Here is a 27,973-nt window from a genome sequence, read left to right as displayed (position 1 = left end):
CAGTCTAGAGTCAAACTGCTGCGGAACTGTTGTCACGGCGGCGCTGTTCATTCACGGCCACATTCACAGTAACTCCACAACTCCAGCTTCCAAGATGGCTGCGCCCGTAATTGAAACATGCCATGTAGCTTGTTGTCCAAACAGGACGCCAAAAGTTGTTTCTTGGGGTCGTGGAGGAACAATTGCCTTTGGGACTTGTAACTCGGTGGCTCTGTACGACCCGCAGGTAGTAAAATCTTTCATTTCTACTGTAAAGTTAGCTGTCGCTGTTCTGTGGTCACAGCTAACGGTGCTGGAGCACACTGTAGTTTTGAATAAACGCATACATTTTCTTGTCAGTAAACGCATCATTTGGCTTTACTGTAGGAGAGAAGAGTTGTCGCTCTGCTGAATGGACACACGGGCAGAGTGAATACTGTCCACTGGGTCCACAAAGAGGACGGCGGTGAGTGTGGGGAGGGAGGACCTGTCAAACATATAGTGGTGACGTGGTGAAAATACACTATACTCAGGAGACAGTCCATTAGGTATAATAACAAAAGCCAATGCATTCTAATAAGGTCATGCATTAGATCTTAGTGTGTAGGTTGTGGTATCCAGCATTTGTTTATAAGTGAAAGAACTGTTGATTCAGTTGTGTTTTCATTTTTGTCCTGGCTCACATTGGCTGATGGAAGTAAAGTAGAGACGTAGTCAGTGGTCTGTGCAGGCTTGTCAACATCTTTCACAGCAAACACTAAAAATGAATCTTCAAAATCACAAGGGCCTCTCCAAAATCTGCAGCATAGTTGGAAGGCTATTGTCCAAACACGCCATTGTGTGCTGTAGAATTTAGATTTGTCTTAATTGTAATCTAGCAGCATTATGCTCAAATCATGACAACTGTGTGGTTATTGTCATCGCAGCTCCAGAGTCTCATCTTGTCTCGGGAGGCTCAGACAATCGAGTCGTCCTCTGGAAAGCTCACGATGGGAAGGTAATCAAAATTTCTTTCCTTTTTTAGAGTTCCCTTCTTAAGGAAGAGCTTTGTTCTGTTTCCCTTTACAAGGCGAAGCAACATACAGCGTGTGATGATTTGTAACTGCATAAATAAAATGTATTGTTTCGTTTCCAGTTCATCCGGTCAGCTGAGTGTAAGGGCCACACTGGTCCAGTATGTGCTGTGGATGCCATCTGCACGGAGGACTCAAAGGTCCTGGTGGCCTCCTCGGCATCAGACTCCACGGTTAGACTGTGGCTCTGCAGTGACACCAACGAAGGTATTAAACATAGAAAATATGAGAGATCCACTCATTAATTAGTATCAATTGTATAGTAGTTAATGCCAGTGCAAAAATGTAACAAAACAAGTGTGCAGGCACCTGGATTACAATCTGGGTAGGAGTATAAATATACTGTATATATTAAATTAATTCCTTTGGTAGCTTGCTTACATTAGTATTAGTGTGTCTCTGCCCTCTAATGGCAGCTAGAGAGCATGGCAATGTTACAAGCAACGTGATGAATTGCACCACCTTCTCTTTACTGCAGATCTGTGACATTGCATGCATACATATAGTATATACTTCTAAAACAGACTTGACAGTCATGGGGAATAAGTTTGTGCCTGTACAGACTGGGCATAACCTTGAGTTACACTCCCAGATAAAAAAAATGATCCGAGTTTTCTTGGTAGCTGAATGCAGATTGAGGCAGTTTGAAATTCACTTTGCTTCCTTACATAAGGTGAGACAGAGAAAAGAGCCAAATGTTTTACAAGATGAGCCAAAAGGTGTATTTCCACGTGCAACTCGTGATCATACAGGACCACGCATTTACCACAATACAGAGTTTATCTTTTAATCACGTCCATCAGGAAGACTGACTCCATTTATTGTACATTTGTGTTCCTCAGCCGAGTGCCTCCATACCCTATCATTTGGAAGCGGTTTCATGATGGATGTCTCTCTGGTACTGTTACCAGGCGCCAGAGGTAAGCCTAAGCTGTTCTACATAAACATACACACATTTTTCCTCTGTTATTATCCATCTCAATTTATATTTTATGTAACCACATATTCAAAACCAATCTTGCATAATTTTTCATTACTATTTAGCGTTGCCTTTCGTCTGTTTGCTGCTCTACTCACGACTCACGACTTTCCACGTCACATCTGTAGTGTATATATTGTAATGTATAATGTATATATAAATGTTGTCACCTTGTTTCTCACAGTTCCCATACTGGCCTGCGGGGGCGATGACTCTCGGGTGCATCTGTATGTGCTGGCCAACGGACAGGTAACATTTGATCGATACTTTGCCAACTCTTTCATTTGAATTACTAAAGTTCAATGGCTGGGTTTGACTTTTTCAAATTGTCGTGCGGCAGCTCCAGAGAGCCATGTCACTGCAAGGGCATGAAGACTGGGTTCGTGGAGTAGCGTGGGCATCAACAGGTGAGTGCTTCTTTTTGCATTAGGGACAGTGTTTTAGGGGTACAACCTGATTGGAAGGAATTATTCCAGGGTAGTGGCGTGTCCTACTGAGCTCAGTGCCAGCTATACACATAATACAGTACTTACAGTATGTACTACCATATCATACAAAAGCAGGTTGGTCCAGGCTCTTTATAATATACATTGTATTACTGCTGTTCCTGTTGTTTTATAATATAATATAATATAATATAATATAACCAGTTTCTTAAATTTTCTTTACACTTTTCTTTTGTAATTGGTGTCAGTGGCTAATGTAGCTAGAAGATTTATGGGCAACCTAAAGTTGGATGTGGTAAGTTAGAAATAGGGACACGATTGGTCTATCTAGGCCTTATTTGGCTTAGTTGTATTTGAGAATTTATGTGATGATGTGATCTTTGTGTGGTTTTTGCATTATGTAGTCTGAAAAGCTAATGCTTGCTGTCTCAAATATTTTTAGCTGATCTAAAGAATTCCTGGAAATCTGGATAATGCAGTTTCTGGGCTTTGAAAGTAAATTCTGAGAGGTGGGATTAGATTTCCAGCCACAGCCTTCAACCAGTTGGATGAGAGACAAGTGCTGTTTAACTTTCCTGAAGCAAAAAAAACTAATAAGCAAACGTCTCTCCTGCAGTCACAGAAATCATCTAAGCTATGTTCTTTATTCACAGACTTTTATGCCAAAGTCCAGCTTCAGCATCCAGAGTGTGACTCACAGTATTTTGATCGCACATGTTGATGCATAAATCCGATCCAGGCTTCGCTAATTGTGTAACCTTGTTCAAGGGCACTTCATTACTGCACCGTTCTGACTGTGTAAAAGCTATCTCGTCTCCTTCACCGTCCCTCTTCACCAGTGTCTCCTTCCTACTTACAGTCTATGACCTACTCCGTGCTGCCGAGCTCCGAGCCAGCAAATAGACGGAGTGAAGTCTGTTTATGTGGCGCATTCCCGTAGGAATGACAAAGCCCTCTCTCGTCCGTGATAGTAGTTAAATAAATCATTCTGTTCTTTTATGGCTCGACAGATGGCAAATTGCAGCTCGAGAGGAGCAGTTTATCATAGCTGTAAATATTGGGGATGAGAGCACGGTGCTGTTTTCTGGTGTTGTGTTTCCGTCCTTCATCTGTTTTACGATTTATTTTTATTTTTCCTCCTTAAGTGATCAGAATCACAGGTTTGTTAGATTCTCAACAAAACACTTTGGAAAAACATGTTAGACATGTCATAAATAAATCAAAGTCAAAGATAGATCTTAATTTGATGCCTACGGGTAGCTCTTTCTGTTTCAAGTTAAAAAAAAAAAAAAAACAGCGTTGCAGGTCACCAGTGGAAGTAGCTTTGGCAGAGTTTCAGGCAAGCGCCAAAACAAACAAATCATCACTGTCATTATCATCAGTGTCAGTACGCTGTGATTGACAAACTAAAATTGTCCCCTCTCCCGACACTGAGGAGGCCTTAGGTGGTAGCAACAGAGGAATTTTAATTAAGTCTGTTTATCTTGGCAGAGGTAAAGCCGGACCGATGACCACTGGACTAAAACTGGAACACATAATGTGATAGACAGGGACACTCAGGAATAGTGGCATGTGCTTTGTTTACCACCTGTCTGTGTCTGTTTGGCCTGCTGTCTCACTGGCTCCATCGCAGTCAGGAGCATTCTTCTCGTATGCCTTGATTACAGATCTGACAGAAAACGGATGAAGCGGGAGTTAGAATTCCACAGACATGCTGCTCTCGGCTCTTAATTGGCTCAACCTTTATCACCTTAAACATAATCAGCTCCGCTTTAAGCTGAATGCAAAAATACAGTGTGTTCAGTTGGCATAACATGAATGATTTAAAGCTGCACTAATACTATTGTGTATATATAAGGAAAGTCATTATGATAATCAGAGTGAATGACATGTTAAATTGACTGTCACCCAAATTCAAAGTTGCTGTCACCTCTATAGAGCTTACAGCATGATTCATCTCATTGTTTTAGATTCAACTTTAAGTTCTGTTCACTCTCATCTGTCGTGGTTCCAGCACACGCTATATTTTTAGCAACAACTTTATTGGCCTCTGTGAATCAGTTTGTTCCAGTGCATACCACAGATACTTGATCAGTTTGGGATCTAGTGAATTTGGAGGCCAGGTCAACACTTTGTGGGGTTTTTCATATTTTTTTGAGTTATTCCTAAACCGTTTTTGTGTGTGTGCCTGTGTCAGGCTGCGTCCTGCTGGGGATGGCTGCTGCCATCAAGGAGTGTCATTGCTATGGGGTGGGGGTGTCTGGTCTGGTCTAGGTGGGTGGTACATGTCTAAGTAACATCCACATGAATGCCAGGTCTAAAGGTTTTCCAGCAGAACACTGCATTCTCACAAGACAGTGGTCATAATGTTGTGGCTGATCGGTGTATGTATTCACTCACTTGACTTTAGAAATATTACAACTGCAATGCCAGTTTAACACATCTTAAAATAAAGTGCGTAAAAAGATAAGAACATTTTGAAAAGTATCCCGGAGCCTTATGCTAACGTTTTCAAATTCCCCGTTTCTCTGCACCAATAGTCCAAAATCAAAAAGACATTCCACTTTCAAAATGCACGGCGTCTAAATTGCATGTCACGGCGTTCCCTTGCGATCGCCTCAGCTGGAAAAACACAGGTGTGGATGCTGTAGATTCTATGGTATGATTTATTGCGCCAGCCTCTAAAGGTGCAATGGTTGCTAATGCTGCTGTGGAAAGGTAAATAAAAAAGTATTCTAGCAAACGGTAACTGTTTGCTGTATCAAATTCATATTTCTAAGGGGATAATATGTCAGCTTTTAGTTGACAGCTGGTTGTGGTGTCCCCAAAGGCTATAACGTTTTATTGTAGGTACTAACATATACATACTAACCCCTATATTTCATCTCAAAGTATTGCTTATTATACTTGTAGGACGAGCCGCACTAGAGCAGGACAACACTGGATGTTGTGGGCTAATGCATATACAGGGCAGTACCAAATATTAATATTAATATATCAGCTGATATTTCTTTTATATAGTTGGAGTGCTCAGCTGGACAAACTAGGTGATGGCACCGTTTCCAAACGACCCCATGCATTTTGGTTTTGCATTATTTTTTAGCAGAAAGCTCCAGTAGTAATGCCGACAAATTGGCCAACAAAATCAGCTGACCGGCCAGTCTCACTCTAATAATCACTTCTTTCCTCGCCATAATCTTTCATAATACACTTCACACCGAAGCACCACCACTGTGAAAATAATACCACAGTGGGTGGATAGATTGTGCAGTACGGTACTTTAAGAACTAATAGAAAATGAGGTTTGGTGGAGGGAAGGTTTTCAGGTTTTCAGGTTTTCAGGTTTTTCTCTCTGACTCATTCAGGTGCAGAGCTGTTATTAGCCAGCTGTTCACAGGACTCTCTCATCAGAGTGTGGAGGCTTTGTGCCAAGTCTGGCACAGACACCCACACAGAGGACGATCACACCGTCATCCGAATGAAAGAGGACATTTTTGAAGTGAAGGAGAGAGGTGAGTGGGCCACCCGGGCTTGATTATAAAAAGGGTGCTAATTAACCGAGTGAAGTGATATGCTTTTTGATGGAGTAATGGCGCATAGAGGTTACAGACTTCCATAAAGTGCACGTATTTATGTTTACCTTTATTCAGGTCACACATACTTTAGAAATTTTCAGGTAACAAAAAGTAGATAATCTATTCATTAAATCAGTTACACTTTTCATGTAAATACTATAAGCTGATGTCTTTCATTCGACCTCTTTGTGTTCCTGATACAGATGTGTCCTCATTGTTTGCTGTGTCCCTTGAAACGGTGCTGGCAGGCCATGAGAACTGGGTCTATGGAGTTCACTGGCAGCCTCCAGTCTACAAAGGTACTTTGATTAAAAAGAGGCATGGTGTCCGTCACTAATGATGCCGATCATTCCAAAATAATTTCAGAAAATTTACCATTAGGTCCTTAGAGGTACCACACTAGACAAATTCAGACAAAATTCACTCAGTTCTGCCTGCTTTCCACAGCTAGTGGAAGTAAAAGGATTGGCTCACATACAGAGCTTAGAGGCACTGTTTCTCTCCGTTTGTGTTCCGGTGTACAAAAGCCAAGAGGAGACCGTGACAGTTTAAAAAAGAAAAAGCACAGGTGTGAAATGTTATTGACTTAATTAGCTCTCAAGGGAAATGCTGGTGGACGTGATAAATCGTCTCTATAACCCGCAGTTGCCTTAAATGCTCGTTGCATAGCTTCACACTTTACACTTTTGTGTACCTCACATGTTTAGATGCAGTGTTGTGCACGAACGTTCGTATTTTTGTGAACTGAACTGACCATTTTTTCTAACTGTGAGCGTAGACGTGCAAAACGCACGCGTTCGATCTGGAGGGAAATAACGACGTTCATGCGATTCACGGCATACAGCATGGCTGGTGCAGCTGAAAGAGAAGCCGCCACCTGCACCGCAGAAGCAGCTGATCCACACAAACATTTGAGTTATTTCCTAGTATATACAGTCAATGGTCATTCACAAAAGCAGCACAGATCCTGACGGAAAGAATATGACAGGCTGGGTATGGATGGGCAGGTCAGTCAGAGATTCTATTGAACAAGCATAGCTCGAAGCTGCTCATTTAAAAAAAAAACTGAAAAAATGATCGCAAACTGTTCTATAAACTTTCAATATAAAAAATGTGAATTATGAACTTTAAACTAGTTCTTGTATAGTGTGAACTTGCACAACACTGTTTAGATGCTTCAAGTAAGTAAAGCTGTCAAATTATATGTGCAAAGGGTCTCGTGCTATTTATTTTTATTTATTTTTTTGCCCTGTCTTGATCATTTTCCATCTAAAGAAAACATTCTGTTCATAAAAATACAGTTGTGCTCCCCGTGCAGTCACCCTGTCTGTCTGTGCAGGAAACCCGCGTTCCTTCAGCTATTTGACTGTCTGAGACTTGTTAACCACTCACTGCATCTTTCTATCGCTCCTGTTTGTTTGTTTTTTGGTGCATACTGGAAATATGAAATGTTCTCTTTGGAGCAAACTTTTATGAGAGAGAAAGGCGTGACCATCAGTGCTGCTTTAGATACTGTGCAACACTAAAGGAAAATTAAGGAAAGAGGAATTGATATACTGTTTCTATTATGAACAAGACACATAATAACAATTATAAATGCTCAAGTGATTATTTTATTTGCCTATTGAAATGAGTCACCCAAGCTTATAACTCGCAGATACTTTCAACCTGTGAGAAAGTATGCAAATAGACTTGTTCCTGTATTTAAAGTCCAGTGCCTCTTTGTCTCCCCCTGCAGGTGGAGACCTGCAACAGCCTCTCAGTCTGCTCTCTGCCTCCATGGACAAAACCATGATCCTCTGGGCTCCTGAGGAGGGATCTGGAGTCTGGGTGGAGCAGGTCAGTGTTGACTTGAATACAAGATGCAGACCCTGCACACACACAAACGCTGTTACACACATGGAATCAATCACTCAAGTCAACGCAGGCTTCGCGCATAGAAACACACACCCTATTCCCCACTCTGTTTCTGCCAGCTTTCCTTTCAGTAGCTCATGACATGACGTGGAGCCCCAGCCCTCCCCCAGTATCCCCTCTCCTGCTGTCAGTGCCCCTGCGTCGGTTTCCACTCTCCCTGACATTGAGGTGTCAGGAATAGAAGTGATAGACAGTGATGAAGAGGCGCTGAGCCCAGCGCACCACTGTGAGTTTAGACAAGCCGTTGTTGTCCTCCCCCATCTTCCCTTCTATCACTCACTCACACTGAACCCCCTCTTTTAAGGCTCATTCCCCAACACTTCCGACAGGAGATGGAGGGGTCGGTTGAAGACATGCCATAGCCTCTGCTCCACATTTCTCCTTTTTTTTTTTTTCCCCCTCCGTAATCTGTCTTTCCCTTCCTTTCACTCCCCACGCCCCCGTCCCATAATTTTCTGTCCTCCACTGCTTGCCTCCCTTTCCTTTCTCGTTCACTCCCTCCCTCACATTATCTCTGTCCTTCTTTCATTTCTCTCCCCTCCACCTCATCTCTTTGAGCTCTCAACAGCTGCTGTTGTGCTAGGATGGGGCTAAATTTAACACAAGTGTGGATGGCAAAGAAAAAGCAGTTCTCTGCCCATCTGCCCAACAGTTTTTTTTTTTTTTTTTTAAACACATCTGGCATATTCCCAGGTGGTTCAGGTCTACCTCACATTACCTTTCCCTACACCTGACAGCCACGCGGGAACTCTTGCGTCAGAAATACAAAAATATAAGAGCGAAAAAGACGAGCTCAGACATGCATGCACAACCTACACTTGCGTCGCGCGCACACACACACAGGCTCACACATCCCGTTGAATAGAAGTGGCTCACCTCGCCGTGCTAGGCACCTTGAGTGTGATCACACTCTGTGGTGACGAGAAAGACTCCACACTTGATCAGTAACATTTTTGCACCTTTGATCTCATCATTCACATCCACAGCGATGAGCAGCGGAGACCACAGAAAGGAGAAACCGTGAAAATCTCGTCTCCCCTCTCTAACAAAGGGACGATGATTAGGGCCTGAAGCCAGAGCTGATGTCACATATTCTCCTCAGTGTGATTAGACAGTGGAAATGAAAAGCTGCAGTGGGCGTCGAATGTGGTGTGGCCAATCTCCCTTCCACGGCTCGAGCTTTTTCCTCTTGATGCCAAAACTAAAAAAAAAATTTAAAAAAAAGAAGAAAGAAATAACCCCCCCTACCTGGAATAACCTTTTTGTCGAATGTGAAAGTGCATAGCATATGAGTCGCCTCTTTATTTCTCTCTTCCTCTATTTCTGTTTGAGAGCAAAACCCTTTGAACTGACAGGATCCCTGCCTACAAAGGAAGCTTAACCTCTGAAGCTCTGACACACACACACACTCGCGTACACACAAACACACATGTTACAACAAAGAAACATCAATGAATTAAACTGTATATTTTGTCCCTGTCTTTACACATTTGATTTGAAGGCATCCGGCCCTTTTTGAGTGTTTCCTAATAGGCCTCGCAAAAGCTCCTCTCTTCAGGACGCTGAAGGTTTTGGCAGAGCAGATTCCGCAGCGCTAAATGACCGGCCATGTGTGCCTTAATTAGCCGATTTTTACAAAGAAGTGCTCCGCTTCTTCATACTGATTAGAGTAATTGGTGAGATTTAATGGAGAGCAGGGTGAGCAGTGGGGTGGTCGGGGGCCCACCGCTGCGTAAAGCACATCTTGCTAACGAGACACACTGGTAATTAACATCTCCGGCTGACCACAGCGGGCCACCGCAACGCCTGGAGGGATTACCAGTTTGTGTGTGTGTTTTAGAGATAACCTATTTTCAGACCTCAGCGATCGTGGTATCCTCAAGATACTCTTGGCAGCATGGCACATCAAGAAAAGCCACCAAGTCCAAAATGTGTGACTATATAGATGAGTGCAAACGTCGGATGGCATCAATGGGTTTAACACTGACTGTGTGTGTACATATATACACTGTGGGCCTGGAAATTACCAAAACTTTTTTTTTTTTATAGCAGGTGTTTTAAACATGTTTGTTTCTGCAATAAAGTGGGAGTATTTTAACATGTTTTGGAGCCAGCCTCAAGTGGCCATTTGAGGAACTGCAAGCTTCAGCACTTCTGTGTTGGCTTCATTTTCCATCCCTGAAAGGTTGCCGCAAAGCGGGCGGAACAGATTTCTCCATTGAGCAGTATGTTCTTCTTGTTTTTGTTGTCACGTGAGCTGTTGGATTGCGTCGTCTGTGCACAAGATTATTTTTGACCGACTAAAGGAATCAAGTAGGAGGGGCTCCTGGGTTAAAAGTCGGTTTCTTGACCCTGTCGAAGTCAGTCTTGGTTTATTTACAGAGAAGGCATCGTCTCTTCAACTTTTATACGAAATCAAAATACGTTTTGTTGTGTTGAAATATACACTCACTTGCCTATTCATTAAGTACACTAGTGAAAGTGTCATCATGTTATAATGTTGAAACAGCATCAGAAAGGTGGTCATTGAACTGTATGATCATTTTGGACGATGTAGCATGTGGTGCTGTTAAACTCGATTGAATTAAACACAGATTATTTAGCCTAGCCACTGACTAAAAAAAGGTTGTCAAAATAATAGGAACATGTGCCGGTACAACGCAATACAATTCAACAAACTGCACAGTTTAAGACAAATGCTGAACACCTTAACCTTCACAAAGCAAAGATTTAATTTGTTCTATTACAATTACTTTGTTTTTACCAGGTACCTAATGAACTGGCAAGTGAGTATAGTGGAGTTTTTGACGAACTCAAGATTTTTTATTTTTTTTTATTGAATATTCTTACTCTTTGCACCTTTAGTGCACAATAAACCACACCACCAAACATTCAGTCTAAGCCTGTGTCTTCCCAAGTTTATGCTCAGATCGCAAGTGAACACCTCAACATGTGATATTGACACCATGAATACTGAAAATGGAATTGACCGTTAATGCAGCAAAACAGGGAATATAAAGAAGCTCCGGGCATTTTTTTTTTTTCTTCAATTTTTTTTTTCATTTTAAAACATTTATTTTCACCGAAATATATAAAAAAAAAAAAATATACCAAGCCGTGCTGATAAAAGAACATTCAAGGCTTTTTGAACAAAACACACAGAACACCAATCTTCGGTGACATTAAACGCTTTGTCCTCAGTAATATTTCTAAAATGGCGATAAATCCTGAATTTAAATGATATATAAAGTAATTACCCACGTAATTACTGTCTTGGGAACGCCCACAAAACATTCTGCAAAGTTCATCCTAAAAAGCTTTTATTATGAACGCAACCTTTGCTAATAGAAGATGTAACGGCAGTTTAATTCATTTATTATTTTGATTTTTTTCAGTTGCTCTTCTAGTCGTTTTCCAAAACACTCCAAGTTAGTCTTGGGACGCCACAAATGTTTTCATTTCATATTTTATTAAATGATTGACTAGCCATTGAGAGAAAGGGGTAGATTGATCGGTAATGGAAATAATCCGTCACTTTAATATTCTATGTTGTCCTAAACAACATCAAGAGGAACTGAAGGCGTGACCCAGGCTCGCCGTCAGCGAGTTGATTTGAAAACCTGTGCTCCACACTGTATGGGTTTTCTCAGCTTGGCTAAGCTCATTTGGCCTCGTCACCCTTTCTCTCCTTCCAAGAAAGATAGATGTCTTCCCCTCTTTGCTGTCCTTGTTCTATTCCTCCCCAATGCCCCCACTGCCCGGCAATAAGGCACGGCATGCATCCATATTGTTCCCCCTCTCGTAAACAAGACAGATGATGGCTTTTTGCCTCCGTGAGTTTTCGCATGATTTACGGCTGGCACTTTGCGTGCGGAATTTTAAAATCAATCTGCTTAATGTTGCATCTCGTTCTCTCTCAATCTCACCCTCGATGTCTCTTCTTGGCCGTCCCTCTTTCCTCTCTGTGTCTCGCTCTCTTGATGGCTGGAGGATCGTGCCATTCAAAGTAAAGGCGTGCCTTTATCGTTGTCATTAGTTCCGCCGTCTTTCAGCCTGCATACAGGCATTATTTTGAAGGTCATTGATGACCACCGCAGGCGGCCAAGGAGGCGGGATGATTGAGGGCCTCACTTTACAGCTGTGTACAGTAGACAGACATAGTAAAGATGTGTTGTCTTCTGCTTGTGCATTTGTGTCTGGATGATTTATTTTACATGTAGTGGATGCACGCTGCATTTTCTGCAGTCAGCCTGAGGTTGCTGCTGCAGCTGAACGTTCTCTCAAGACTGCTTTTAAGAAAAGATAGCGGGCTGAGCCGTGCAACTCTTCTGATTTTAATCGTTTTAGCATGAATTTAGCACTTCTCATATCATTTAAGACACAAGCTAATTAAAGATGGAGGAGATATAACATGGCTGTATCTGGATTCACCACATAGTGCTGCGGAGGGAGCTGTGCAGCACTCTCCGGGGTTGATTCTGCTGCTATTGATTTGAATAGATCTCCCCTTTGGGCCCAGTTTACCTCCAAAGCCTCAGGGTCCAATAAAGCTTTTAATTGTTTGAATTCCACAAGGCAGGGAGACTTTCGTTTGGACCGCGATACACAGATAGTAAGAGTATACGCTCAGTGCCTTACGCTGTCCATCATATTTTGGAGAGATAAAGCTTGTTTCTTTCTTGTACAAACCAGTTGTAGGTCAAGCAGTTGACAGCTCATGCTTAAAATAGCTCTCTTGCTCCTGTTCCGATTCAGTTTTTAAATATTTTTGATTAATTTCCACATAGTTTTATGTTATTTCTGTCTAGTTCTATGATCCTTCATGAAATCCTACTAAAGCAAGAGGACGGGATAGTAATTTTGTCTTGTTTCCTCTATTTCGCTGTGTAATTTATATTCTCTCTGGATGTCATTGTAAATGAATATAGATTTTAATGAATTTTCTATTTTTAGAATTAATTAAAAGCTGTTTAGTTCTTAATATTGCTGACTATTGTTCAGTTGCAATCCTCTGTTGTACCTCCTACACTGCGCTTTATTTAAATGCGCTCACTTTTTTTATAAGGACAGAAGAAACTTAAGTCAGTTAGAACGACCTCAGACGGAGATTAAACAAGTAAATTTTCATTTGTCAGTGTAATTGGGAACAGCACTTAAATCAAAATGGGCTTTCTGTCCCAGGTGGTGATTTAAATCCACAACATTCAACACAGAGCCGGCTGTAGGCACAAAAGCAAGGTGCCCTCGATTGGACAGGTGCTAGGAATCCTAAAGTAGAGATTTTGTTTTCCAGCATTGTTCTGATGCGGAAAGTGGCGATTACTGGTGTTTTAAAATTAGATTGGTTTGTCAGTGGAAGCTCCGACTCCACATGCTATATGAACGTAGGGGTCACAGGCTCTCACCCAAATCCAGTTTATGTAAATCCTTCTCAAGCGTTGCCATTTTTCATGATTATTTGTTTAATGTGATTTGCTGTGCCACAGCGGCTTTCATTATGTATTAGACAAATTTATATTGTTAGAAAAAAAAGCAAGAGTTTATTCAACTCTAATAAGTCCCATTTTGCATAATTTCTCATCTGACTTGTCAGCCTAATTTGCAGTTTTTTCTCCTATTTTCCATTATGGAGTCTGTTAGTTAATAAATCGTGGGGGGAGACATAGAACAGATATGACAACCTTAACTTTTTTCCCCTCCCCTTTTTTTTCTATAAATCTCAGCCCGCAGTTTTATAAAATAATAATTGTTTGACGGGACAAATAAGCGCTATACACTACTGCTTGTAGTCCTATAGGATGAGACAAGTGACAAGTCTGACCCAGAAACCAAATGTTCTTCACCCACCTGACATCAGACGTGACTATGCAGATGAGTAATGATCACCCTCACAACATGTTTATTTTTTTCTTTCACACCAGGTGCGCGTAGGGGAGGTTGGTGGCAACACACTGGGCTTTTACGGCTGCCAGATGAGTCCAGATGGTTCCATGATCGTGGCTCATGCTTTCCACGGTGCGCTGCATCTCTGGTGCAAGGACCAAGATCAGGAGGTGAGAGTCATGGACTTACCTAAACTTTCAACTTTGTGCATGACTTTGTGTCACAGCGGTGACGTTGTTTTTTGGAGTCGTCCATCTCTGTGCGTATGGCTGTCCATCCGTCCGCCTAATTCTTGTGAGCCATAGACTGTATAAAGATGGACGGCGGAACTGCTCCTCAAAAGTGAAGCCAAAGCAACGAGAGCTCCCCCTGGTGACTGGCTGCGGTATAGGTCATAAGCTCCACCCCCTCCATGTAACTTGATGGGACCAAACTAAAACACTCAAGTACACGTCAAATTTTTTTTATTTGAGTCTGGCAAAAGTGTGGTTGGGTCACTGAGGTCTGCAGTGCGCAGACTCTGGCTCCAAAGTCACAACATGGCGATGCCCGTATCCCCGGGAAAATAGCGTCAGTTTGGCCAATGCAAGGAAGTTGGGATGCATTTTCCATATTTATATACAGTCTATGGTGTCAACACAATATATGAAGGACATCTTGATAGAATTTCTGAAAATCTGGCACGAACGTTCACTTGGACAATAAACTGATAAGATTGTTGTCAGAGGGAAAAGGTCATTTACACTGTGACCTCACAGAACATGCAGCCTATAACATGTGAATGCAGCAACTCAGGATGAATTGATTACATTTTGGTATTTGCATCTGGTTTGGATTTGGTGTATTTTGAGCCCATTGTGATGTTCTAATTTCCATTTTTGGCCTTACGTCAACATGTCACAATCTAATTAGGGGAAGATTTCACACCAATGTTTAATACAATAACAGCAATTAACTGATGACATTTTATGTCCAAAAGACCAAAGGTCAACTTCACTGTATCGTCATAATGCAGTAATAAATTCTTAACTACACAGAGTATGTTATGTGAGTCTGAACAGACATGAAATTAAACTGTAACTTGATTGGTGTGAATTCTAACTCATGCAGTAGCTGAGTGACAGTTGTATTTGAAATAGCCTTTAGTGGCCGTGCATTTTTACATTGCTAGCCTATGAGAATGTGATTAGTGTAATTAGTCACACCAAGTCTCCTGTCTGCCACTCAGTTTGACTGGCTCAGCACGGGTCTTTGAGGGTGTCTGCACAAAAAGAGTAGTGGTCTGAAGTCCCAGTGAAAGCTCAAACATTACTGGGATTCAATTACACCCGGCTGGAAGGTCAATTTAACGTTCAGCAGAAACCTTAAGGCGCTAATGCTTCAAAGGAGATCACATTACCATCAACCACTGAATGTAGTCGCAAATCGTAGACAATAGTTCTGGAGCTCACCATTAGGCATTGAGACAAATTTGGATGGTTGTATCATGAATATTACAATCCTATCTATCCAGGGAGAGTGGAGACCTGGTGTTGTGATATCAGGTCACTTTAATGCAGTCCAAGACCTGAGCTGGGATCCTGAGGGTGAGTTCATCCTCAGTGTGGGATCAGACCAGACCACCAGACTGTTCACTCCATGGAAGAAGCAAGACAGCACACAGGTAAAACAGACACAGAACTGCCCCCTCATTTACTCGGTTTCATTCTGATAAACTAGAGCGAGAGTATGACATATCCACCTAATTTTTGCTGTTAGTTTTTTTCTGGTTACATGCTGTCTGTGCTGACACACTTAGATGTATCAAACTTGAGCTCGGACAAAACTGCTGTGTTAAAATGGAAGCACAAATTAAAGGCATACCGAAATGAGATTTTTGTATCCATTACCTGGTAGAATAAAGAAAAGTGTTTCCTTATTCACCTTTCAGTGTGTAAACCAGAGGACATATTTCACACATCAACATGTTGACATTAGCATTTGAGGAATGTTTTGCCATTTAAATTACTTATTACCGCTCTATTTCTTCCCGGCTCCTGTAAGCAGTGCTTACTTAGTATGCTGCTCTTCTTTCAGCACAGGAAAGTTGTATTAACCTTTGTGGGATATAGTCACTTGCTGATATATATATTCTGCTTGCTGCGCTTTGATAAAATATGTTTAGGCTCTGTCTCTGATTGAATTTTAGTAGGCTGTGACTTGATAATGAAGAGTTCCCCGGAAGTAATCATATATATTTGTCAGGGAATGATGCCAGACTTCTGGGATTGATTGATCACCTTCAGCAAGTACTGCAGGATACGAACATTAGATGAAAAGGGCTCACTTCTAACTCCAGTTTATCCACGTAAAAGTATTAGAAGAAGGGTAAGAGCAGTTTAGCGTTCAGTTGGAGTTGATACATAATCAGGAGTCCAACTTAAATTACATTATTCAAGATGCCAGCTCCGACTATTGCCACAGTGCCACCTCACGCCAGTGCCAAATAAAATCTGCTCATTGTAGTTAGAGCCCTCCATTGTCCCCCGAGAGAACACTTTGCATCTTAAACCTGGAAGTGTTTCACTTGAACAGGAGAATCAATGTTGTCTTTGGCTTGCTTTCAAATGCCTTTGTTTAGGGCCAAGAAAACAAAGTCCCCGAACGTTGGGAGATCTTTTGAAAAGGCTGGCAGTTTTCTCCTGGCAACCTTTCCGACCGCTTTTTGTGTCTTTCACCGCTGCAGGCGACCTGGCATGAAATCTCACGGCCGCAGATCCATGGATACGACATGCAGTGTCTGGCCATGGTCGGAAGGTTTCAGTTTGTGTCTGGAGCCGATGAAAAGGTCCTGAGAGTGTTTCAGGCGCCTCGTAACTTTGTGGAGAACTTTGCTAACATCTCTGGGAGCTCAAAGGAAAAGCTGCTGGCGTCCAACGTGAGTGTACAGCTAAATTTACATCTAGAGAAATTAATTATCCCAAAGGTAGCAATGATCTTTAATGACTCATGCTTTCAACACATCCGAGGATCAGTTCATGCCAAAATTTTATCTTCTTTAAAAACTGCAAAATGGACTGCCCATTCCCCCCCACACAAGGTTTTTGATTTGTGAATATCTCTCTTCATTCATTTGATTGATGATCTGATGCTCGCCAGGACTGTGCCAACCTTCCAGAAGGAGCCAGCACACCTGCCTTGGGTTTGTCCAACAAGGCTGTATTTCAAGGTAAATTCTTGGCTCTTCGTTTGGAGCCAAGGTTCGTCTTTTCAATGTTTATTTCACTAAAATCAGTTTCACTCCACGCAGTAGCTCGAGTCAGCTGGGACTTTTCAGTTCAGGCTTTTTCTGCATTTCCTTTTCTTTAACGGAAAGCTTTATTTTACAGGTGATCTTGCCCCAAAAACCAACGAAGAGGAACAGTTCAACAGTATATCTGACCAGTACCAGGAGTCTTACTTCCACCCTCTTCACCTGACCGGTACTGCAAAGCTGCATAAACAACACTGCATATTTATAGCATATTCTTACCTAAAACAGGATGAACCTATAATAAATAATTTCGAGCCAAAGGGCATCCCCATGCCTCCCTCTGCGCTCACATAGTCTGATTCATATTGCTCACTGTGATCCACTGAGCAGCCTCAGCACACATTTAAGAGTTCCTGTCTGCCTGTCGCTGGCTGTTCTTATAAGAGACAATGATATGCAGCCAGGCGGACAGTTACTTATTGCTTCACGTCTGGAGTCCACAGCGTCTGAGGGCTGCTGGAGGCTGACGGTATTACAGTGGGAGAAGTGTGGTTGGTGGTGGAGGAGGAGGAGGAAGCAGAGGTGAGAGGAAGCAGTGATGCGAGCAAAAGCAAGAAATCTTCCAACGAGACAAGAAAATTGTAGGTTCTCATTGCAAAGTGACTCCAAAGCAAAAAACACTTTAAAGCATCTGATAAAATAATCCGACTTTTAAAGGGAAGTCGCGTTTATGGAAAGTTTGGAAAGGACACGGAGGAAAAGGAAAAGAAGAGCAAGGGAATAAAAGGGAAACTAATTGTAGGAAATGAGCAGATGGGAAATGAAAGAGAGTCAAATGAAGAGAAAGTAGCGCAGCGTTATTAAAACCCCTGGGCTAGAGGGTGTCAAGGGCTGTCATCAGCATGATTGAAGCCACTCCTTAATCTGCAATGCTAATTAGAAGGCAGGCTTATGTGATTGCAAAGTTTAAGTATCAACGACCCCGGGCAATGTAGGGAGCAACCAAGTGTGGAGACTGTTGTTAACAATGCATTTTCACTTGTTTGATTGGCTTCCCCAGGCAGGGAGAGAAATGAATAATGAGGCTAAATGGAAAGCAGATGACCAATAACAAAAACACAAGGAGTGTAGCTTTCAATTACATGCAACACGAAGACAACACGCAGATCCCGCGGTGTGAGGGAGAGGATTGGCGCTCGGCGAGACTTGATCCCCCTCAAAGCCAGCAGCCGTTAAGAATCGGAGATAAAGCTGTAGTTGTTTCAAAATAGCTTTTTTGGGGGGGAAGGCGGTGATTTGTGGGGCTGAGGATTTTCATGCAGACGAAATGCAAAAGAAAACCGTACGCGAATGCGAGAGAACATTGTCTCGAGGCGATCATCGTGTACTCAGTCTAGCATGTAGCTTTTAGTTCAGTCTTTGTCTCGGTGTCCCTTTTCGCGGTACTTGTTTGATCTTTCTTTTCCCTTTAACTTCTATGCCTCTCAGCCACAACATTGTGATCACTGACATGTTAAGTGAATAACATCAACACATCTTGTGACAATACAATGTTCTGCTGGGAAACCTTTAGACCTGGCATTCATGTGGATGTTACTTAGACATGTAGCACCCACCCCATAGCAACGACACTCCTTGATGGCAGCGGCCATCCCCACCAGGATGCAGCCTGACACATACACGAAAACAGTTTATGAACAACTCAAAAAACATGAAAAACAGCACAAGGTGTTGACCTGGCCTCTAAATTCACTAGATCCCAAACTGATCAAGTATCTGTGGGATGATCCACAGAGGCCCCTCCCCTCAACCCATAGGACCCAAGGGCACGAGGGAGACCTACACAATATTAGGAAGGTGGTCATATAATGTTATGCCTGATCGGTGTATACACACAGACATTCAGTGTCGTATTTGCCACTTGTTGCAGTACAGGGATTTAAAAGAGGAAGAATATGATGCTCCCTTGGGTGTGATCCTCATATAGTAAATTGGGGAGTGATTGTATTTTAGTTTTAAAAAGATTCAGTTTTCAGGTGTTATTATTACAGTTATGGATTTTCAAGTCTGTCATTAACGCTTTTTATTTTGTGTGTGTGTACAGAGCCGCCACCCGAGGATCATCTTCTCCAGAATACACTTTGGCCTGAGGTTCAGAAACTGTGAGTTTATAAATGTCTCTTTAGTTTCTGTCCAGTGTTAACTGAGTCATTACTATGTTTATTCCACCGAACACCAAGACAGATTCCTATGTGTGAGCATACATGTCAATAAAACTGATTTCTGTTTCATATACATTCTTTTTTTCCATATGGGTCTTAATGTTGTAACATTTCCCAGTGGACATATGTTTGTTTGGTTTTGCCAAAAGGGTTCATTGTATCTGAAAATGCCTTCCCAGAGCTCTTTGTTGTTGCCCTCCTCTTATTCATCAGCCAATCAGAGTGCAGATTCCCGCCATCCCATGAGTCTCTTCTGCAGGCTGAATATATTGCCTCCATTTGTGGCCAATGCTAAATCCATTTCCCAGTCAATCCGCCGTAAACATGACGTATGGCATGGCCGTTTGTTCGAGGTCCGGACATTGTGTGCGTTGAAAAGCATTTTTCTGCCTCCATTTGGCTCGTCCCTTGAATCATTTAGTGCATAATAGAAGCATTAAAATGAGTAAGTGGCCAAATTATTTTTGTGGCATAAATAATCGCCGTGGCCAAAAAAGCTGCAGCGTTTGAAAGCTTCCTGGTAGGGGAGCAATTCCTTTCCGCTGAGTTGGAGCGCGCGATTTCACCATGTTGACATTTTAAAACAACCAGGTGATGGCGAGCTAAAAGGAATTAGGCTGTGAGTGATTAGCCGGAGCATCATCTTTGTTAATCTCTGTCAGCGGGAGAAGGACTCGTCATCGCAGATCAGTATTTTAATTTCACACTCTGTCTAATTATTTACCTGTCAGCGAGTGGTGATGGCTCGAGCCCGGGAGCTTGTCGGAGCTTTGGAATAACAGAATACTTAATTTACTGTCAGACTGGGTCCACTTTCTCTGCTCTTGTTCACCCTTCCTCCCTTCATCCGTCTGTCTTTAACATCCTTTCCTCATGTTGATGATTAATCTCTGTATGACTGTCCTTCTCCTGTCTCCACAGGTACGGCCACGGCTTTGAGATGTTCTGCCTCGCGTCTGACAGCCTCAGGACGGTGGTGGCGTCCGCATGCAAGGTCAGATTGATGACACCCAGGACAGAAACCATGTCACAGTCAGGACTACATGACCCTCCTGTGCAAAGGACATTAGAGCAGAGGGGATCAGGACATACATGCCCATTTTCACACCATAACACACACCAAGCAGTGTGCTGTCAGCGTGGTATCAGCGGTACCTACCTTGTCCTGACCTTGTTGCGCAGACAAGCACACAGTGGTGCAAACACACAGCTGGTAGCCTTCACAGCTGTGTGTATTTTCTAGCTTCTTGTGGTGTGCAGCCGCTCTGCTTCCTTTACTCTCTTCATCTGTCTTCTCGTATTTTGTCTTCAGAGTCCGCTTCGCAGTCGATTTTATTTCCTATTGTGGCCGTTCTCCTCCCTCATATGATGATACATATTTTACTCAGCTCTGCATATTTTATTTTTCCCGTCCAGTCCCATACATAGTTACCATTAAAGCACATTTTTCTTTTAATAGAGTTATTACAAAGGGCTTTAAAAGACAAAGACAAGTCATGGAGGCAAATGGAAAGGACAAAGAAGAGAGTATAAGTGTGTGATCCGCAAAGAAAACAAAGGCTTTAAGGTGCTTTTTGAAGGTGTTGAATTGTGTAATTTAATTTAATTAGATTTTGTTTACACTGTCTTTCCAGGCATCCAAAGCCGAGCATGCAGCATTGCTGCTGTGGAGCACAGCCACATGGCGTCAGCTGCAGGTGCTTCCATGCCACACCCTTACAGTCACCCAGATGGCCTTCTCACCTGATGCACAACTCCTCCTGGCCGTTTCCCGAGATCGCACCTGGTCTTTGTGGAGACGGAACCTACTCTCGCCTGAAAGCCCGGGTGAGAAAAGAGCACAGTCACTTGAAACATGTCCACCTTTTAAAACGTTATTATTATTATTGAATACTCAGGATTTGAATCTGGATGAAATAATAGTTCTTCTCCAGTTTAGTTGAATTAAAAACCTGTCCAAGTGAATTTCAAGACAAAAAGAAAATACTGGAGCTCTTCTGGCAGACAACGTTAGCTCCCTGGATTCAAATTAATTGAAAATAAGGTAAACACACTGAGCAGATCTGTTCCAAATTGATTTCCAAGTCAAGCTGGTCTTATTGGAAGGACTCCCCTTATTAATACTGTGACGAGCCAAACAAGTGATGTATTGGATGAAACTCATCCAAATAGCAGCCAGTACAGGAAAGATCATTTTATTTTAAATTAAACGTGTTTTCTCTGCATGTTTTTGTAGACTAAACACAAATTAAACTAAGTGTCCTCCTTCAACCTCTGCAGGACAGTAGGTGCAGCAATGATGTGAAATGGAGCTTTCAAATGGACACTAATCCTGTGTGTTTAATGCAATCTCGATTTCAGGAGATGGTAATAGCTTATTAAATGTGTACTTTGTCTGCATATCATGTGGGGATCAAGAGAAAAAGCATCAGATAAATGGAAACAAACCTTGGTGTAGTGGCCTTACATGAACCTTTCAGACTAGGAAGACAAATGACAACACTGCAGCCAGTAATATTATTGTGACATATTGGAAATATCAGTTTAAAAGTATGCTGCAGCTCTCTCTGTCAGTCATTCTGTCTATTTGGCTTGACCTTTACCCCCCTTTCAGACTTAACTCAGTGGTGGTGACATTAACGGTTAAAGAAAGCGATTTGTTTCTCTAAGGTCAACACTGTCAGTGTCCACACGGGCTGGGCAATGAAGTCGGTGAGAAATCATCTCCGGACCTAAATCCTGATTAATCCTGTGAAACTCCCAAATAAATTTAGTGCACACAGGGCACCTTCTCATAGTTTCACCCTACTAATTTGATTTGAACATCTGATAATTTATCACGCCACTTAGTTTCCTTCAGCTTTTTGTTTTCACTTGCATCTGCATGACGGTGTGATACCAAACTTTGCCTTTTTCTGCCTACTAGCAACAGAATTTCTCTCCTGCACCAGTATGGTTTCCTTCATGTTTATATTTCTGCCATTGCATTACATTATTGTCTGTATCAACAAATCTGTATCTGTTCATTCCTTATAATATGTTAAATATGATTGTAATTTATTGATGATTTTTACTGCAACAAATCAATTACCCCAAACACACAGCCATGAATTATGAAGACACATTTCCAGTGTCGAGAAGAAGGAAAAGTCCTGCCACTGATTGTTTGGCCCACAAAGAGCCCAGATCTCTAAAATGCCACAAAATAGTTTTAAAGGCAAAGGGGGATACACCAACAATATTGAGTAAATTAGTATGTTAACGACTCTTTATATAAATTTACTCTAGTTTTAATTTTAAAAGCATCATATCTTTACTTTTAATGCTTAAACTTTTTGCACCGCAAATGTTTTTCTTCCCACAAAAACATCACTGAGTATAATGTAAGGTCCTGCTCTGAGCTTATTAGACGATTGCTGCAAGTAAGCCTTATAGGCGGTTTATACTGCCTTTATACTGCCTTAAGTTGCGGAAGCTACGGCAACAGCGCAGACCGCGCGCAGACCCTAACGCCGTAACTGACGTGCACCTCCCCAGAAATGTAACTATGCACTGTGGCGAGGCAGAGCGCAAGAGCTGGGATTGGTCCGCTTGGTAGTAGCGTGTTTCCACTTTAGTATTCCTGGCTGCTTCTCCATCTCTGCAATTTTCGAATTGATTGTTTTGGATCAATAAAGATGGAACGCATCGAGGAAAGGTTAACTGAGGATGTTCGGGGATACAGACATTTGTATGACTCGTGTTTGGCGAAATATTGGTGAAAGTTTCAGTTGCCATTGTTGAAAGTAAAGCAGGAAGTAGAAACAAAAATGAATCCGACTGGCAAAAAAAAGCTACAGAGCGAGCCAGACTGACGAACGCACAAGTATAAATGGCTCGCACCGGCGCAGGCTGCATGTGTAAGTTATGGCGTCTAGATCCCGCGGTACTCTAAAAGCACCTTAAGAGTAATTAAATAGGACTAATAAATATGGATCCATTTCAGATACTGACCTGTCCCCATCAAACACTGTCTTAAGCCCCATTCGCAGTTTTACCTTTAGACCTCTGGTAATTGGTAATAATTCTTTAGATGAACAAAATCGTGGAGGATGACGAGATGGATGGCATGGCAACATATTTTGATGTACTGGATTTTATTTAGTTAACCATTAATGTGTTCATCACACTGGTAAATACTGCCATGTCGTTCGTAAATTCTCCCCATAATCAATAGTCAGAGGTATAAAATGCCCTCTGACATGTAGCGGAGTGAAGTGGAAAGTAGCAGAGACATAACCATGGATAGTAAATTTGAGTAAAACACAGTTTTACTTATGCATATGAAAGTCAGATGTAGGAGTGTAATTTCTAAATCACATGACGACGACAGTGCTTCATGACCAGTGCCATGTTTTGCATTGCTGCTGTTGTAAGCAAGAGTATGATCCTATAGAGTTTGTTTATATGAGAGAACCTCAGCTCCCTTCGCTTAGACATATAACTCAATCCTGCATTCAAGCTGAGCAGAACACACCTTTTAAGCTCAAAGGATTAGCTCCTGCCTGCACCTGGTAAAGCATCTCCTGTTTCTTCTACCGCATGTGGATGATCTTAATGAGCATCGACAGAGGCTAACCTGTCCTGCGCTCTCCTGTTCGCATGTATGGTGAGCTGTGCAGAGTCAGGGCGGTGTGTTTGTGTTTGTGAGAGAGGAGCAGGGAGATTTACAAGAGGGGGGAGGGGGGAGGTGGGGGCTCCCGTCTGTTCTGGTTGGCTGCTGAATCACTCAAGGTGATTGTGAAGAACACACACACTCTCACCGGCTAGACTAGGGGAGGTTAAATGAAGTCAGAGCTGATCAAACAAACCCACTCCCTCCATCCTCACATCTCCTGCCTCCTACCTGTTTTGTCTCAGCACGTCGTCCTCCCTTCCCTTTCCACCTTTCCCCTCTCTTGTGGGTCACGCGCCCAGACATCTTCATTAAAGAGCCACTGTTACCTTTCTATTAAATCTGTGTAGCCTTTTACATATGCTGCTCTTTTATCTTTTTTTGCAAGTTAAACTGAGCACGTATCCTCTGTGCTCTCTTAAATTTGTCTGTCTCTGGTCTCCAGCTCTGATTGAACTGAACAACCCACCACGGCTCACAGATGTAAATGTAAAAAGAATATCCATACATGTGTGTACCAAACTATACAGCCTCAAATATATGAGTGCATTCTGCAGAGGGAGAGCGTTGTAAACACGCAGCGCGGTGGTTAACTCTGACTTTTGCGGCGACACTGTGGTTTTACAGCTGTGTATACATGCCGGCACCGTTATGTGTGTGTGTCTGAGTGCCAGTGGAGAGCAGGTCTAGTGCAGACGTGCAGACAGGCGGCTGCCAGCAGCATACAAACAAGCTCTCTGGGGAAAACCAATCTGAGCTCTGAAATGACTAAGGCTGTGGAAATAAACAGCAGCAGGTCATAAACCAAAAGTGACTGAAATGGCTGGCTGGAATGAGGTTCTCTGTCTTGTTGGGTTGTTTATTTGTCGCTCGGGAGAGGCTTTGTTGCCACAGAGCGGCGAGGCAGGGGTCTAGACATGCTGATGTCATGCTGTAGTAATCATAACACAAACTTTGAGACCGGCTCATCCTGTGTTGAAACGGAGATGTGTTAATGTAAATTAAATGTGACCAAATATATGCCATCTCGAGGGTGATAATGGTAGTGTTACAATATATCCCTGTTTTTGTTCTTTCCACACAGAGCCCCAGTTCTCACTGTACGCACACACAGGAAAGGACACAGCCGTACACAGCCGGATTATTTGGTCCTGTGACTGGAGCCCTGACAGCAGATACTTTGTAACATCCAGTCGGGACAAGAAGGTGGTTTTCAAATATTGGTTTTATTCTAAAATTAAAAAGAAATTGATTCACTTTTTAAGCTAATAAAGTAAAGCATGCAGCTGGTTGGTTGTACATTGAGTAGCAAGCATTTTGTGGATGCTCACTGAAGTTGTGTGTGTGTGTTTGTTCAGGTGATAGTATGGGGACCATGCATATTAGAGGATTCTCGAGACCCTGAGGGTCCTCCTGAGATTAAACCATGTTCTTCCATCTTGGATGTGGGGGATTCTGCTACTGCTGTAGCTTTCTGCCCTGTGCTCTGCTCTGATAACAGGTAAACACAGAAACACATACATTCAATCATATTTATTATATTTTTGTGTTATATAACTTTATATACGGCTATCACCTTATTAACAGCCAAGGTTGACGTTTGTATCTTTTAAATTCATTTGAAATTCTAGTTACTGCAGCCTGATCATTAGTCGTCTAAGCACTGATTGGTTCATTTGTATCGAACATAGACTGTATAAATATCCTACCTTGCTTCTTTATGCAGTGGTTGGCATGGCAACTAGTGGCCATTATGTCACATCCTGTTTCTATACTAACTAAAACGAAACTTATTAAAAAAATTGACACTTGAACATTCGTCAACGTTATATTAACTACCTAAAATGACAGAAACCATCCTTGAAAAAAATGTATTTGACGTGTAGTTTAGTGTTTTTGTTTGGCCCAAGTCCCATCCACTAACGTGGAGGAGGTGGAGCTTATGACCTATACTGCAGCCAGTCACCAGGGGGAGCTCTAGTTGCTTTGGCTTTACTTTTGAGGAGCAGTTCTGCCATCCATCTTTGCACTGTCTATGGTATCGAAGCTAGTTTGATATGATTGATTTTATATATAAAATCAATAACCTGGTTATTGATATTATTGGCATAATAATGTTGTCTAAAGCATGCAAATCAAACTGCTGTCAGAGGTTTAAGAAGCATTTGGAATTTAATGTGTTAAATATTAGTTAAATTTTGTACAATTTTGGTTTCCTCCCTCAGATGTTATCTGAAGGTTAGAGCAGGGAGTGAATGTCTGTTCTACAGTGATAGAGACTGTGTGTCCTCTAACACCTTCCACAGCTACCTGCTTGCAGTTGGCCTGGAGTGTGGCAGGATCATGCTGTACAGGTGGAGCCCCGTCCAGAAGCCTGCTGGAGGAGACGACTGGAGCAGCTGTGGAGAAACAGACACCTCGTATCCTTAAAAGACGCACGCAGTTCATTTAAATTTATCAGATGCAACTTTAACTGACAGTTTAGCATAGTAGTGTGGCATGGCTGTTGAGAGAGAGAAGCTTTCTGTTATGTGTTCTGGAGAAAAAGACAGCTGCTGACAGAGATGAATGGCTGCTTCCTTCAAGCGGGGCAGAAGTTAGGGCAGAAGGCATCGACCGTTTTTGTGTGTTTCCGTGTATGAGTCATCTTCATCTGTGCTCAGACAAGCTTTGGTGTTTGGATTCAGTGCGATCCAGCAATCGGGTGCAAGAAGTAAATGTACAGGGAGAGATGGTACAGTGTTGTGCAGTAGGGATTTTACTGGATATTGAGTTGAATGCAGGTCATCCAAAGCAGTATTCCGTCGTTTCCCTTCATCACATCCTTTCACAGACAAAGCCACGCTTTGGCAGTCAAGAGGCTCCGCTGGAGGCCGAGGGCCGGCCGAGCAGGTCGAGAGAACGGTGAGAAGGATGGACAGACTGACAGAGAGAGTGAAATCGAGGAGGAGAGCTCCTGGGTCCAGCTTGCCAGCGCCAGCGCCGACCACTCTGTCAAAATCTTCAACATCAACAAACTGGCTCTTTAGCACCACCAACACTGACACTATTATGTCTCTCACATGCACAGAGACACTGGGACTGAGGGCCACAGGCCTGACTGGGGCACTAAGGCCACAGCTGCTCGCTGGCAAGCCATTCAGTCCCTGTGACAGCCAGTTAAGTCATGGGTCAGTCACAGGACAAACCCACAGCACACATGCCCTGCAGTCTGTCTGCACACTGCTGAACGGATTTGATGGGTGGAAGCAAGATGGTAAGAACACCATGACCTTAGGGTGGTATTTTGCTTAGACACTTCAAAGTGTTTTAGATTCAGAGAAGAAGACTGTGCTGGATATCTACACAGACTGCATATTCATACAGGTTATCTGAGGAGACATTTATATGGTGATATATACTTAACACAACAAATCAAAGAAGTGATCATGACCGCTGGTTTATCCCTGGTTGTTCAGAATGTCTTTAATCGCAGAGCTTGTATGATACATTGTTGCTTTATTAAATGTTTTGTATATCCACATATTGATTGCTTGATGGTCTGTAAATGAGAAATAAGAGAAATGCAGGATGGTGTAATATCATGACAGCGTGTAGGTTGAATTAGGACAGGTATGTCGATTGACAGCTATGCACAAGAGACCTAATATGTGTCATTTCATTTCTAACACATTTACTACAGACTTGAGTTCTTCGCAGATAACACGCTTTCAGATAATGTTGCTAAGTTTTGAATGTAGGCACTCATGAGTTGGTTTAGTCTGTGCTCTAAACATCAAGTCTGGAATTATTTCTATATTCTGTGCACATAAAGGAGCTCAACTATGTCTGATAGTAACTGTAATACATTATTCACTGTATCTTTGACACGTTTCAAGACTGAACTATTTTAATATTCTTTGGAAGACTGAAACAGGCAAAATACTGTACAGCATGGTTTGTTCTCAAACTTTTTCCGGCTGTGACCGTTTAAGAGAAACTAATATCTCAGCGCCCCATTACAACTTTACGTA

The 27,973-nt window shown here is 42.3% G+C and overlaps 1 protein-coding gene across 1 annotated transcript; it reads left to right on the top strand.

Moving 5' to 3' along the window:
* elp2 (elongator acetyltransferase complex subunit 2) lies at positions 1-27,942 on the top strand. The gene is made up of 22 exons (XM_084563824.1): positions 1-226; positions 367-445; positions 906-976; positions 1,115-1,259; positions 1,895-1,972; positions 2,216-2,280; positions 2,372-2,438; positions 5,843-5,989; positions 6,256-6,351; positions 7,791-7,891; positions 13,891-14,022; positions 15,366-15,515; positions 16,578-16,769; positions 16,991-17,060; positions 17,221-17,313; positions 19,189-19,246; positions 20,228-20,300; positions 20,941-21,133; positions 25,045-25,166; positions 25,319-25,461; positions 26,267-26,380; positions 26,794-27,942. Exons 1-22 carry the CDS (start codon positions 95-97, stop codon positions 26,987-26,989), a joined length of 2,517 nt encoding a protein of 838 aa, XP_084419950.1. The 5' UTR covers positions 1-94; the 3' UTR covers positions 26,990-27,942.
* Positions 27,943-27,973: the final 31 nt, after the last annotated feature.

This window comes from Chelon labrosus (genome assembly GCF_963514085.1).
Source record: "Chelon labrosus genome assembly, chromosome: 16".
Lineage (NCBI taxonomy): Eukaryota > Metazoa > Chordata > Actinopteri > Mugiliformes > Mugilidae > Chelon > Chelon labrosus.
The sequence above is the reverse complement of the archived record's forward strand: the minus strand, read 5'-3'. Positions and strand labels throughout refer to the sequence as shown.